The sequence below is a fragment of the Nelusetta ayraudi genome, unplaced genomic scaffold (genome assembly GCF_046127955.1).
Source record: "Nelusetta ayraudi isolate G7.1 ecotype Tasmania unplaced genomic scaffold, CSIRO-AGI_Nayr_v1 ptg000071l, whole genome shotgun sequence".
Taxonomy (NCBI): Eukaryota; Metazoa; Chordata; class Actinopteri; order Tetraodontiformes; family Monacanthidae; genus Nelusetta; species Nelusetta ayraudi.
In genome coordinates, this window is record NW_027466121.1 from 2640135 (window position 1) to 2656290 (window position 16156).

The following is a 16156-nucleotide window of genomic DNA, read 5'->3' on the forward strand; positions in this document are numbered from 1 at the left end:
AGATTCTTTTCTTCCGATTTTGCCCTGAAATAGCTCTTAACAATCGCTTCATACGAGACAACGTGGTTAAAGTGTGTTGCCCATGGACGACACGACAGAGGAGCAAAATTCGAAGTCAACCCTTCATTTATTGGACGGACCAATCTGCCTCATGAGGGCCCTCCACGCTGGGAGTTATGCCTGGTCTGCCCATAGGGGCGCTGCAGACCATGGTGCCTCCCTGTGTGGACGGCCACCCATAGTGGCCTTTCCTCACCCGTTTCTTCAGTGCCAAGCTATTTCACCAATGTCTGTGTGAGTACGAGGGTGGGCGTTTGTCTGTGTGGGTTGGTGTGGAAGGGTGGGTCCATATGGGGTGGGGGGAGGGGCAGTGGAGCTTTTATTTATTCTTATTGTTACTATTATCATTGTTGTTGTTATTATTATTATCATTTTTTTGTGTTTTTTTTTTTTGTTGTTGTTGTTAAGCACTGTGGGTTGCATCTTTTTTGTATGAACAGTGCTATATAAATAAAGTTTATTGTTATTTTTATTATTATTATTATTACCTTCCGAGCTCCAGTCGCCCCCATCGTTTGGCATTCTCTTCACCGCCCTTTGCAAAGTTTGTCTCTTTTGAATTCTAGGATTGAACTCAGGGTAAACAATTGCACACGGGGGGCTGTGCGCAGTCCTGTAGTGTGATTACCAAGTGGTGGGGCTGATGAATGGGTTCACCCTCATTGACATTTCCATTTCAGCGCACTGAATTTAAGAGTGAGGTAAGAGTGGGTACACGTGAGCATTTGTGCTCGCACGCCTGTGCTCATCTGTGTCTGTGATCTGCTCTGGCTGCTCGACAGACTTCCTCACACACCGCTGACCACGCTCAATTTACAAAGTGCATCTGTTTGTCAAGCATGTTGTGACTAGTGTGTAGTTGTTTATGTGACTGCAACATCTTATCAATGTTCTTTCCAATGTGTGTTTTCTGCCGCCCACTTTTATCAACCTGGATGATTTTGATTTGGGTCTTGCACTGATGGAATGAAGCCAAGCAAGAAAATTTTTGCTGCCCTGGATCCACATCCAAATTTAAAGAATTGTTCCTTTGGCTCAATGCTGCCACTTCTGAAAAATGTAGCAAAAGTAGCCTGTAACCTCTTCAATTCTTTTCCAAGAAGTACACGGCAAGCAAGATAAGTTGTACTTTTATTTGAAAAAATTGTCGGAAAAATTGTTCTACTTCTTTGCTTTGTTTGTATCACGTGCTTTGGACGGCTGTGTTGTAAATTATTGTACACGTGCGAGTCCTGTTTGGTCTATGTGTATCAAAAGATCCCTCTCAATGGCTGTGATGACAAAAGACTAACCTCTCACCTCACACGAGGACGTTTGAAAGATTGCTCCTTGTCCCAGTTTGCACACGAACATGGACCCTACACAATGTAGATACCGGCCTAGCATTAGCGAAGACGATGGTAGTGCCTACATGGTTTGCAAGACTCCCACAAACACAACTGTGAGGAGGGTGTGTTCGACTTTTGAAGTAGCCTCAGTGCCTGCAGTCCACATTTTAAATGTCCAAAATGGAATGTCCAGATCAGTCCTGCAGCACTAACACTATGCGCTGTGACTGTTTGTGACTCATGCACATGATCCAACACCCAGCAATATCAGGGCACATGATAGTATCTAGCTAGTTAGCTAAACTAATCAAGGTTGCTGTTTTATTTTGAAACTCGATTTTTGGGAAGTATGTTTTTTTTTTTTTTTTTTGCAGTACCTCAAGTATCCACTTCAAAAAAATTGCCACGGCACCACGGTCAGCGTTTTTCTCATCACAGTTCACTTAAGCATCTGCACTAAGTGATGACTGTATCCTCACCACACACTAGGATCAGACAATTCTGAATTCCTTCAGGTAGAAAGGCTCGCACCGCAATCATTTCTGCCGGTTTTGAGCATTGCGGAACCCGTCGGCAGCCATTTCTGGGGAAAAGAGGCAGGAACTGAGGTCGGTATTCAACCTGAGCTGGAACAAAACACAGGAAGCTCCTGCGAGCTTGGAAACAAAGACGACTGCAGCGTGGATGCTGCGAGCACAGCGGCTTTATCGGAACATTTCCTCATTAGAAGGAGAGCAAAGACCACCACTGAAGGCTCTTCTCTGCTCCTGATTGGCAAGAGTGAGATTAGATGGCACAGCACACTGTGACCCGCCAAGGGGGAAGCAACATGTATCAAATGTCACTTTTCACTCAAGCAGGAAGCCTTGAGCCACGGAGGTGCTGCTTGAGAGCAAAAAGCTGCCCGTCTCCATTTATTTTTTTTTTTTAAAAGAACCTGCAATCCTTTCAACCGTCCTCTGGGGGATGATTAAAGATGTGTTTTCTTTACCCTAATGTTTTTTATCCCTTCTTTATTTCTCTAAACTGCAGAGCTGCTGTAAAGCAGTCATTCCCTGTGAAATGATCATTAAAGCGCCTCTCCAAATTGTTTCCACAATATTCAGAAAAACACATTGCGCTTCGCATCAGGAGTGAAGCAATGCAGGCACTTTAAGCAGATGCGCTACGGAGGGCGTCCAAGGGTGCTTGCGACAGACAGTGTCGCACTGTGATTGCAGGTCATTATATTTTCCCATCCCACTCTGCCGGACCATTTGAACTCTTGTCTTCGATTAGATGCCGCTGTGAGGGTCACGCCAGCAGCATTTATTTCAGGTTCCTTTCCCTAAAACCGACGCGTCTGTGCTCACCCTGCTGAAAAACTGCAGCAGGAGTTGTTGCTATTCACAAGAAAGGCCTCTCCCGCTTGAGACAGCCTGCGAGCCCTTAGAGGGGAAAGCAAGACTTGCATTTCCGAATTCTTTTACATTGTGAAAACATGCTTGTTACTTTTATATTTAAAAGAGACAATTCTGTTTAAAGTCATTTAATTATTATTAAAATTAGTAAGATGCTTATCAAGACCTCTGGTCAGTTCAGTCCAAATTATTCTGTCATAAATGTTGTGCAATTTCTTCAGGATTATCAACAAAATTGCTGGCCAATTATGGTGAAATGGCAGCTTCTCTCGTCATTTGACTTCCGCAACGAGCACCAATCAGCAAGCCGAGAGATGGAAACTGTTTATTTTCTTCCTTTGCCACATCTGCATTTGTACGAGGAGGTATGGAGGCTGGAATCAGACGTGGGAAATTAAAAGGCAATTTAATTTGTGATCTTCAAAAGATGCAGCAAAGCAGACGCTGAAACTTTGTCAAGGTCTAGACTCAGTCTCAGTCTTTTTTATTTATCGGCACTAAATGGAGCCGTCTCGGGCTGTTTAGTGCCGGGGTTATAAAAGAAAAGAGGCGAGAAGCGAACGCCCGACGAGTTCTATAAGTTCAGGTTATGGAGAGGTCGGCCACTGAGCCGCCTTCATCCCAAAACATGTTGTCTGAGTGTCTTTGAGTAGGTTGACTCCACTCAGGCAGCCAGACAAATCTGCCTCTCTCTCTCATCCTCCACTTCTTTGATGACTTTGGTTTGATTTTCCCGTCGACTTGCGTCGCTTCTGTCCTTTTGACGCCGTCTGGGTTTTATCCCAGCCGTCTGCTCTCTGATTGAGCTCGCCGACTCGTGAGCGTTTGTTCGCTTTTCTCGGCGTGGCCGCAGTGAACCCCCGGCTGCGGCCACGTCACCCTTTTTTTTTTTTACCTCCTGCACCTATAGGTCCGGGGAGAGAGGCGGGGGGGTGTTCACAAAGCCAGACGCTCACAGGTAGACGGGGTAGGATTGGGAGGGAGGGGATGCACATGTGCTCATCCACCAGGGGCCGCGCGCATCTTTTTTTAATGCCTCTGTCACTTCACATCCTACGCAGGCTGTGAACGCTGGCGCAAACAGCTTCCTTCCTTGTCTGCGGCAGGATGCTGACAAACAAACACGCCGGGGAAGGCGCTTTAAACCGTCACCAGCGCCTGGGAAGATGCGAGGGCACCGCCGCTGAATGCAAATCAGCTAAAAGCCCGGTCGAGTCAACGTCCCGGCCTGTTCTCGGTGAAGCGCTGCCAGAGGAGAGAAGTAACCAAGTACCAATGCTTTGGTTGCTGTACTCAAGTAGCACAGGGGGAAATAAAAATGTAGAAAATACCATTGGTGGTTGTTGTTATAGGAAGTGTAAGTATCCAAAAATGTCTCACTTGTCATAACTGTTACTGTTTTGGTTGTGCTGTGGTTGAAAAAAAAAAAAAAAGTAGCAAAACTCTTAAAAATCATGCAGACGCTCATCAAGAACTCCGACCTCTGGTCAGATCAGTCCAGATTAATCTGTCATTTTGTTTCATTAATGGCAAAAAAACAAAAACAACAACAACAACTTTGTTTTGAACTGAAAGTACATTTCACAATCTGTACTTTCTTACTTTTGCTTGAGTAAAGTAGATGACTTAATACTTTTACTCTTATCTATAGTTTGACTTAAATACAGAATGTGAATGCTTGCGTCACCTCTGGTAAAAGCTAACAGAATATGACATCAACAGCACATTTTTATTGTCATTTCCAAACTATTCCTTTTACACAACCTGTGTTAAGAAGTTCAGCGTGTATGTCGTGTGGAAAAATATAGAAGTAAATGTAGTTGTAAAGTTACAGCAGTTATTTTCTGATGCACATTCCGACATTAAGACACTTCACACTATTGTGTCCAAGGGCAAGCCAACAAATAATGTGTTTTTTTTTCAAACTCCTGTTGTAACCATGAGCCAGAACTCAAACACACACACGAAAGTTCCTCTCCCAATAAAGGGTTGAAATTGTCAGTGTGTAACGTTCAGTAGCGTTGATTGGTGAGAAAGCACATTGCAAATAATGTTGAAGTGAATCACTGCTTCCAGACTTCCTTCTTCGCACACACGTGATTATCCCGTCACATACGCGCTGATAGTACGAAAACGGGAAAAAATGCATCTGAGGAAGGACAGTAAACATAAAGGAGGCTGTCAGAATCTTAAGCAGGCCTGCTCACTATCCCTGCTTCCATCATGAAATCTCTTTAATGTTCAGCAGCTGCTTGGGAGGAACCGACATGCCGGAGCCAGAGTGGAAAAACAAAACTTCACAACAGCTCGTCTGGCCTTGGCCACTTGATTAGACCGACTGGTGATCTAACGTCTCGGCTGGAACGGATCTTCTCGCTGTCTGAGTTTCAATCGACCTAAAGAAAACAAATAAATAAATAAATAAATAAATAAAATCCCTTCATTACATGGAACCACCAGCACTATTGAAATGTGCCTACATAGCGGCTGACTAATGCAGTCACTGACAAGGTAGCAGTATTGTGAATTCTAACTAGTGTTGTGATTTACATTTCCTTGTGTAATCTGTTTCACCATCACAGCTCACTGCCTGCAGCAGCACCTTCTGACATCATCAGGAACCTGGACAACCAAAACACTCCAGACTCTCTGGATTACCACAAAATGTATTAAAGCATTAGCCAAGTAGTTTGAAATGAATTTTTTCAAAACCCAATATGTCATGATCGGTCTTTTGCCTCAAGTTGCCCATCAAGTTGGAATCGTTTGATTCCAGATACAAACCTCTTGTTTGTTTGTAAAAAAAAAAAAAAAAAATCTGTGTATTTTAATGTGTTTATTTAATAAATAATCACTTTTGAGCAAGTGCCATGATCACATCATGTGTCACAATTACTCAGGTGGAAGGAATCCATGCATAGCTTTTGTTTAGTTTCTAGGGCTGCTGTTTAGATTATTGTGTTATCACTTTTTCCAATTCATTTCCTCATTTTGATTTGACTAACTAAATTAACTAATTTAATAGGTGAAAAAAAATATTACAATATGTCCTGTATTCCAGAACCAGCAGGAACTAAACCATGAGAAATATATTTTTTTTAAAAAAAAGGATAGATTCAACATGTATACAGAATTAGCAAAAATTGCCTGTTTAGCAGCAGCTACATTAAAGGAAAATTGGTCATTCAGCATTCAACTAAACATGCGCAGCAGTAATACATTTTAAATAGGGTAAGAACATGTGAATGCGAACACAGCAGAGGACGCTGAAAACTTAATAAAGATTTTATCTCAATTGACTTGGATGTTGTCATCATTGGAGTATCAAATCTCCACTAAAAACAAGTAAAGGAATGCTGCAGCGGGAGACACCGAGTCTTGCCAGTGCAGCGGCTCGCTGGGAATTAGTCCCTCGGCAGGTACCGTTTGTCGCCCTGTGCCGCTGCAGCATCCCAACACCGCACCTATAAATTGCGACAAATTCTTGGCGGGATCAGCGCTGCGGCGTCCCATCGGCGGCAGAGCGCCGCTGCGTATTACTTGCCGTCGGGGAGAGAAGAGGAGAACATTATCTGTCTCCAGATGCTCCATAATCAGCCCCATTTATTTTGCTAACAGGCTTTATCACATTTTGGGTCCATTTAGCGGAATCCCTGATTGCATTTTGACTAACGACCCCTTGGCTCCTTGTACATACTCTCATCCCCGCCCCACCCCGCCCCCCCACCCCCGCCTCTATTTGCACTGCAGATGTAGTTCCCTGGAAACCCCTGTGGGGGACACATTTCCACTTCATTCAGCCGTTCCAAACTGCAGGATTTTCTTCTTTTTTTTCTGTCGGCTCTCCGACTCGCCGCCTCTCCCCTGCTCCGCCTGTCTCTCTGTTTCTCCTCTTTGTATCATGAACTTCCCCCAGATTGTCAAGATCCCGCCTCGTGTTTCCTGCCGACCTTGTTAAATGGAATTGTCTGAAAGCCGTGTCCACTCATCCCTGATGCCCGCTCCGTTTCTGACAGGCTTGATAAAATGCAGGATGGGATTTTTCTCCGGGTCTCTGTTTCTTCAGTCCCTCTCGCCAGCGTGTTTCCTGCCTCTTGTCCTGCCGCTCAGCCCGTCCTCTGCCTCCATCAATTACCTCCACAAATATCTCTAAAGCCCCTCTGCCACTGCGCTCCTGGAAAACGCTTATTCTCTTTCTGTTATATATTTCGCTCACTTCTTTAACAATGAAAAAGCTATTTCAGTATTATGTCCATGGGGATTTTTTTTTTCTTTTTTTGTATGTGTATGTGTGTGTGTGTGTGTGTGTGTGTGTGTGTGTGTGTGTGTGTGTGTGTATGTATGTATGTATGTATGTGTGGAAGGCAAACTAAGAGACAGGAGCTCCTTTGACCTTGGACATACTGGACTCTCCTACACACACACACACACACACACACACACACACACACACACACACACACACACACACACACACACACACACACACACACACACACACACACACACAAGCCATACAGAGAGACTAGGAGATGAATATAATTAGGCTGATTATAGCAGAGGGCAGTGACTCCTACAGTACATGTGTGGACTGTGTGTGTGTGTGTGTGTGTGTGTGTGTGTGTGTGTGTGTGTGTAAATATTCATGCTCACTGTAGATTGGCTGATAAGATATTTATCCTCTGCTGGTGTTTCATGACTTGGCTTTTGTCAAAGAAAGCCTGACCACACACACAAATATATGCACTTAGGCGCGCATGCACGTACATGCACCTACATGCACGTACGCACGCACACACTTTTGTGTTCAGAAAGAAAAACCTACATTTTTGTACTTGCTCTATCAACTTTCAGTTTCCTGAATTCTCGGGACACCTTCACCATCACATACACATTGATGATGAAAGCTCCTGCAGATTTGTTTAATTCAATTGTGTTAATCATTTGACTTAATATTAACAGGGACATTTTCACCAGTAGCCAATGCCTTTGGACGACTGGCTGGATAGCACGAGCAGCAAAGGATGGGAACCGATGTGGGTTCAAAGAATCCCTCTGCCTCATGTTGTGAACGCCGTGCAGGTGATGGTTAGTCGTCGAAAAGTATTTCTCCCAGCTTCAAGGCAAAAATACAGCATTGTCCTTCACACTATTCACACTCTTATCAGCAGAAACCTTCAATTCGCATGAGCGAAAATCTCGACAAAGAATAGTCCGGTTTATAAAAAGATGCAAAATGAATTAATATATAAACCAATCATAACAGGTCTCGTGACCTTTCAAAACGAGGTCCCTGATTTCTTTGTGTTTGTTCTGTTCTCTGGAGCACCTGAGGTGTTTTCACAGAAGCTTCTTCGAAATTCTAATGATTAATACATAATCTTAAACAATGTCTTGTTCCAAAAACATTACATGGGGATAGTTCAGCTAATCCTCTGCAATCAAATTCTCAATAATCAGGCACATTTTATTCGAGGGAAAAAAAAAGAAAAATGACATTCACCAGCAGCCATACTTCTGCGCCAACTTCCAAACATGTAATTGACATTCTACATGGCACTCGTTGTCCACTGTGAGTTTTTGTGAGGAGGAAACTGGCACTTCTGTACCGTCCGACTCATTCTTAGTTCTTAGAACTACCACATTACACGTGTTCATACTGCAGACAGTCCGACACTTTAAGTCACTGGCTTGGAGAAGGGGGGACAAAAACAGTGCATATATGAATAATATCTGCAAACCGGATGTTAGTCATGTGCACAAAACACAGGGAAAAGCTGGGAGAACATGATTTTAAAGGGAGGCGGCTGAAATCTTAAGTCAGGACAAGAAGAAATGAACTTTTCAGCACTTTGAGAGCACAACATGTAGTTCCCATTTAGATCCTGCAACTTAGTGAAAGTTTTGGATATCCTGCTTTTTTTTGGAGGGGGGGGGGGCAAAAATTCAGAGAACAGACAAATAAAAGACAGTGCATTGATTGGAAAGTTTGAAAGAAAAGGGATTTACACAGGGGGGAAAGTGAAGGCACGGAGACATACTGCGGGGAAAATGTGGTTTGCGAGGAAAGAAAAGGGACTGTGAGGGAAAGTAGGAAGAAGATCAGTGCGGTCTGGTGGACACCGCTGTGTGTGTGTGTGAGTGTGTGCGCGTGTCTTGCCCGTGCGTGTGCGCGCGTGTATCTGTGTGCCCGTGGGAAACGGGGAGAGTCGAGAGGAGGAGGACGAGGAGGAAGGGATGCACAGGCGGTTTCCGCGAGACTTCTAAACCTTTTTTAATGAGCACTCTCCACTATGTGTGCGCGCGCGAGCGTGTATGTGTGCGTCTCTGCGCTGCAGTTTTAAAAACAACACCTCCAAAACGCTGCGATCGACCCGCTGAGACGTAACGCGAGCGAGAGAGGCCGGCGAGCGTTTCCTGCGGAGAACAATTAAAAGCCAAATATAATGACCCTGCAGCCTCTGGATCGCTTTCGTCGAGGTGGCTACTGGGGGGGGGGTGGGGGGGGAGCGGGGGACTGCGGGGAGATGCTGCGGCCCGGCACTTCCAAGCTTCGTCGGCTCGTGCGCTCGAATGGGGGGCATTTTACAATGAGGCTCCAATGTGTCGGAGGGATGAAGCCGCGTTAGGGAGAATAAACGCAGTTAAATTGCTTTTCATTTGCCAACCCACTCATTAGATCGGTTAGTCCGAAACGGGGGTCACCAACGCGGTGCTCGCAGTCGCCCACCGAAGACCGCACGAGTCGCCCGCGGGCCTGTTCTAAAAATAGCACAACTCGGTGAACTGCGTTTAAAATGTAATTTTTGTCCAACCTTGTTGAGTCACTGTTAATAATTATTGACAGAACTCATGTACATGATCTGTCTTCTATTGTCTTTACATAGATGAGTATCATTAATAATAGTAATAGTAATATATAAAAAAAAATGTGTTATTTCAGAAGAGTGTAGCAAACTGGTTGACCTTTATGTAACCCTAATCCCATGAAGGAGCTCTCAGGTTCAAAAAGGTTGGTGACCCCTGATCTACACCATTCGAACACCATTTAAGACTGGGTCTGCGTGAACATAACAACCACTTGGCAGAGCAACAACAACAGGGGGGGGGGGGGGTTGTGGTTCGGCAGTTGACCTTTGCTGGACGGCATTCCGAAAGGAACATCTCACAAACAAGCTGTACCCGCGTTGGGGGATTGCCCTCCTTGTCTGGCCTGTGCTCTTGGAGCCACGTTCTTCACCTTGCAAGACAGATGGGGTCGCTGGGAGTCTGAAATCTCCCATCGTCATTGAACATCGACGGAGGAGGATGAGAGCGAGTGAGAAAAAGGAATTTTATTCTTTGTCCCGTTCCATGGATCCACGTTATGTCCATTTCCAGATGTAACTGATTTATTTTGATGGTCTACTTCCAACAAAAAACAAGACTTGTTTAGCCTTGGAGCAGCTCACTCCCTGTGATTGGTTACTAGCTCTTATGCAGTGACGGCTCACCCACATTTCTAAAGGAGGCGTTACCATGATAGCTCAGATTGTGACATACAAAGTCGAGCAAAAAAACGTCAGTCCCCCTAGAAATGCAGCAAGTTTTGGTGTATTAGTCGGCATGAAAGTAACCTCAAAGAGACATGATGAAGAGCTGAAGTCAGTTTTTGATAAGTGGCTTCCATTTGAAGTGTTGTTCAAGTCTATCCAAACGGACAGTCAAGCTGAGCTGCCGTTTGCCCGTGCCAATGTTGAAAGGTTTGAATGTGCTTGTAAGTTAAACTTGCTTTTATCCATTCATTTAAACCACAGTATTGATTGTCTTTGTACGTATGCGTGAACTTGGCACGTGAGATGAAAAGTTTTCAAGACACGATTTATTTCATAGATCTTTCTGGTGCAGAGCCAGTCCAAAGCGTTTGTAAAGAGGGGAGACGGGGGGGGGGAACATAAGGAGACTCCTTGTGTTTGTTACTTTCCAAAGAGAGTAAGCAGATGTTTTCCTGTCAATTGGATCAAGTAGCTACAGCTTGAGGCTTCCTGCAGGTGGAAGGGGTGGCATAGATGTATGTCACCGCTCTCCGATGAGAAATGAGGCACTGCTGTTTTTCTAATCCCTTGTTAAAGCCAGTCGAGAATAAAGCAAAAAACATCTTTTCCACAGAGAAAAGCCTCCGGTGCGGTGCTTTGTTCGTCTCTTAATGTGAAAATAACCATCCGGTCCTGATAAAAAAAAATGCCATGACTGCAGCCGTTTGATGCAACCAAACTGGTTGGCAAGAGGTACTGAGAGTCTGAAAAAAATGCTTGCGATTGGAGGCTGGCAAGATCGATGAGTGAGATTTCAGAACTGAGATTTCGACAAATCCAGCTGCTCGGGACATGCATGTGCATGTGCTTTCACATGTCTTAGTTTGGAGGAGTTGTTACTTTTTAATTTCTATGTTCTCATTTGCTTTTTTTTTCTCACCACTCGCGCTGCGGTTGCTGTTGGATTTTGGGTCTCCTTTCAGCGCCGTCAACCCGCCGAGCAATGCAGATTAAAACGTGTCTTATACCCGAGACATTAGCATGAATGCATGTATTCTAAAACTGCATTCTGCCATCAGAAATAATCGACATTCAATACTATACAAAAAGAAAGGCGTTTTGCGTGGTGCCGGGGTTAGATAAACCAGAAACCACATACAGTACAGCCTAACACGTGTGTGTGTGTGTGTGTGTGTTGTCATGACTTGACTCCTGAGGCATGACAAAAGGTACAGTACGTGTACACACACACACACACACACACACACACACACACACACACACACACACACACACACACACACACACACACACACACACACACACACACACAGCTCCAAGGTTGAACGTGTTCAGGTGTTTGTTGAGGGATGCTATTCTACATTCAGGTGCCGTTGCCTTTCAATGGTCACTAATCAGTCTGCCTATTCTGACCTCGGACCCCCTCAGCAAGTTACTTTTCCTTTGCTCGCTGGATATTTACTCTTTTTGGAACTGTTTTCGCTAGAGGAGCTGTGATGTCGCGATAATCCGATTCGCCTACATGCCTGAATGTAAGTTGAGCTGCTGTAATGTGATTGGCTGATGGGCCTTTAGTGTGAAAAGGCAATTGAGCATCATACCTAATTCAGTTTACAGGAAACCAAACGGTTTATAATCAAAATGTTGACTGATTTATTGATTGACTTCAGTGGCAGACTAGCCTGAGTTGAGATGTCAGCGCTCTCTGTCGAAACGCATCAAACAAACTTGTTTTTGACAACTTCCTAAATTCAATCAAAGCTTATACGATGGTAAAAATACAGTTAAATGAACATTAGCAACAAAATACTATCAGTGGTAAAAGGTTGAATGCCATCTACAATCTGACCACTAGGAGTCACTGTTTCTAGGTTTTTCACAATTTTCCCGTAATTTTCCACACTGGAACGTTAACTAATTTGGTGGTTTCAACTGTCTGAATTGCACAATATTTCGGCAAACTGGATTTAGATACTCGATTACATATTTTTCCATCTTTTGATGAGATGTGAATATTTTTTTCAGAATAATGATTTTGTGACATTGGTGCGATGCTATTTGACTACAGTACAAAAAAAAAAAAGAAAGATAGTATGACAAGCACAGTAGGATGATGTGCTCTGCACGGCAAGAAATATATCGAGGCAGCTATAAATACACTCGGATATATAGAGATAAAATATAATTAGAAGCTAATTAATTACATCCAATTTTAGAGCTGTCCGTTTATTGCATTTGAAGCACTGCTGGGTGACTTTCTGCCTTCATATCATTAATTCCCAGCCTTCAAATAAAGTCTCCTTGGCAAATTTTCCATTGATGTCGGATCCGCAAGTTCAAGTCGAAAGAACGATGACTCGGTCGGGCCACTAAACCAACTCACGCATCAACATCCAATAAACACACGCATCAAACCACTCAGCGTGACAGGGCCAGGGATGGAGTTTCATGCAAACACGACCAGGCTGCATTAATACATAATGAACCCGGCGTATCTGTAACACGCCCGAGTTGATGGGTAGAGAGACAGAGGGGGAGAGAGTGTGAATGAGCGAGATGAGAGACAGTGATTCCTGCTCAGGTTCAGATGCAGGGCTGAACGGAATCTCCAGAGAATGGAACAGAGTGAAGCCCGGTTGGAGGAGGGGTGGTGGGATTCATTCATCATTTATCTTCCTCTGCGGGACTTTACCCCCCCCCGTCACACTCCCATGAGAGCCCATCCTGGCGCTCTCATCTTCGCCACTCAGACATCAGCAGCGGCAAAAGAATTGCAATCAATTGCTGGGAGGATTAACGACTCAAAATGCAGCCCAAGTGCCGATTTGAAGGTGACGCCCAAATTTTTTTGCCGACAAGGTTCGGCAGAGGGTGCATAGGGAAACGAGTGTGTACTGTGCACTTCCCTTTGCAGTGACACAGCGAAGTCGCACACACACGGAACTGGAGAGCCGGTGGGAGTCGACGCAAGGCTCAGACTCTGACTGCTTGGAACCAAAGACGAAATATTTGCCAGTAGCGACGTGGCCGGGCAAAACTGGCAAAGTTAAAACAGATCAAGTACAACTTTGGTGACCCCGCTGGATTCTTTTTATAGTGAACAAAAATACCCCCAAGAGATCACCTTCTCTCTATATTAAAGTTTCCTCAGCGTGAGGTCAGCGCAGAATTTTAATGGAAACATTAGTTAAAATCTACGATCAGTAGTTTGGGGATATTGCATTCACTCCATTACAGTGAGTGCACACAGCCACTGAGATGATAAAGTGATGATGATAACGCAGCGGGGCATTAATGTCAGCAGGGGGTCCGCTCCAACTGGTCTCCAGTGAAAGATTTGATGCCAGTTAGAGGGGAAATTAACATTTTTTTTTAAAGGTAAACATTTGATTAAAGATTTATGACCTCAGTTTCAAAGGCAAAGTTAGAAGTACAGCAGGGAGTGTGAGAGACGTGCTCTAGGTGATTTTTTTTTTTTTTTTGAGTTTGTGCTGAAGGGCGTGGCTTCGACTGCTCGTCTATACGGGGCCGCCTCTGACACTAAAACACCACGCTGACAATAATCCAAAATGAAACATGTTTACGAGCCACTACTGTCTTGCTACTTGCACCCACTGCAAACCGTACAGGCAGGGCAACAGGGAGTACGAGTTCATAGCTGACAGGCACGGGTCCCTGTGTTATCAAATTTGCACCTTAGATGAACTTAAAACGTGCACCCTGAAATTTCACAATTTGAAAAGTATATATGTCATATGTTCTGGTTGAAATTCAGACCAGAGGAGTCGAAACGCTTCCCTGTCGAACCTCACAGTGCAAGATGACAGAGTTGGGGGGTGGGGGGTGATACTCACTGTCCTGGAGCATTTTGGGGAATAAAGGTCAAATAGTCTCTGCAGCACTGAGTTGACTCTTTTTGGAAACCCATCCTCATCCCAACGTTAGAGCAAAGAAAAGATGAGGGTCATTAAATATATTTTATATAATGTATATCCTCTATTTAACATAATATCACTCCATCAATAATCAGTAACAGAACAGCAGGTGTATTTAACGAACATGAACCTGTTTGACGAGGAGTTTCCATCAACCGCAGTCGGTCGAGTGGAACCCAGTTCGCAGACGCAGCCTGGTAAACACGCATTGCGTAATGATGCTCGTATCCAACTTTGGGACCGTGCGCGCTGTCCCGGCGGAGTGGAGTAACACTCGGTTCTGCTTGCGTACACAACCTTGAGGGTGATGTGGGAATTCTGCAAAACGAATGTGGCATCCTCAAAGTTACTGACACGAGTCTCGTCCGGGTGTCCATCAACCAGCGGCGCGCTCAAAATTTCAGGAGAGCCTCCTAAAGTTTAGGTGCGGGAAGTCCGTTCCGGCCATCATTTTTTATATATTTTTTTTTAACGCAAACAGACGAACAGCTGCTCCCACGGGAGCATTTTGAACAGAAGGATAGGACTCTTTGAAAAGGTCAAAAAGGTACTCACTCAACAGCAGAGCAACAGGCACAAAGAGGCGGCACACGGAGTTGACCAGCGATGCCATGGCGCGTCCTTCCTTTTCCCGCGCAGGTTTGACGTGCGCGCAGGAAATCCCAAAAGCAAGTAGCAGAAGTAGGAGTGCAGAGTTGCGGGGTGGTGGGGTGTGGGGTGTGGTGGGTGGAGGAGGTGGAAAGAGCACGTAAACCCACGCCGTCCTGCTCCGGGGTTTCCTGTCCGCTCGGCAGCTCCCTCCGCACTCCGCTCTCAGAGCATGCAAGGTGCGTTCAGGAGCTCCGGAGGAGGAGGAGGAAAAGAGGAGGTGGTGGTGGAGGGAAGTCCCCCTGTGTAATTGGACCGAGTGGATGCTGGGAGAGACGCAGTGCCTGCTCGCTCGCGCTCTCTTTCTCTCTTAGTGTGAACACCGGGAAAGTCCTGCTGCCTTCCAGTCCACTCGGTTACTGTCACCAGAGATGCAAGTGCAGCGTAGAGTGCATGTGTGTAAGTGTGTGCGCCTAGGACGTGAGTGTGTTCACCTTTAATAAGGGAGGGTGGTTGAGTTTAAAATATACGTAAAATACTGGTACCTTGCGCGACTGCACACAAATTCATTCGTTCAATTTCTGTCATGGTCTGTTGTCTATTTGTATTTCGCTAGCGTCGTCCCACTTTGTCTTCTCGTTAATTTACTTCCTGTTTTTCTTTTCCCGCCTTTTTCGTCCCATGGGTTTCACCTGCGTCTCGCTACCGGCCCTGCCCTTGATTGTTCTCAGCTGTGTCCCCCTGCTCTCTTGTATAAATAGTCACTGGCTGTGTCCGAAAGCGCCCCCTACTCACTATATAGTGCACTATATAGGGCAAGGGGTACCAGTTAGCCCCCCAAGGATCACATGAGCAGCTAGCTAGCCTGTTGTAAAAGTAGCACAAGTCGTTGAGCTGCATTCAAAATTCAATTTTATCCAATCTTGTCAAGTCATTGTTGACAATTATTGACAGCTCATTAATGTGACCCGTGTCTTCACATATATCAGTATCATGAATCAAATAACTGAGAAAATTTGTTTTTGTTTTCAGAAGTGTTGCAAACTGGTTGTCCTTCATATGGCTCCTGATATAGCAGAAATACGCCATTTTGTAGTGGTGTCCAAATCCTGAGTGAACATCAGTATTCACTCTATAGTCCACTCAATATATCCCACAGTGCATCACTAAAAGCAGTGTACAAGCGATGGTCACTAACCTGGCTGCATATCCCATTGTGCATTGCACTCACGCTGTGATAGAAGAAGATAGAAACAGCTAGGATTCTAGTGTTCATTTTTGTCTGGCGACGCTTAGTATAGTATGTGCTT

The 16156-nt window shown here is 44.8% G+C and overlaps 1 protein-coding gene across 1 annotated transcript in view; it reads right to left on the minus strand.

Annotated features, from left to right (window-relative positions):
- nrn1la (neuritin 1-like a) overlaps positions 1–15178 on the minus strand; it is a 57871-nt gene extending 42693 nt beyond the window's left edge. The window contains exon 1 of the mRNA XM_076042752.1: positions 14814–15178. Coding sequence (XP_075898867.1) covers positions 14814–14871 — 58 coding nt within the window. The 5' untranslated portion in view covers positions 14872–15178. The remainder of the gene's footprint in view (positions 1–14813) is intronic.
- Positions 15179–16156: the final 978 nt, after the last annotated feature.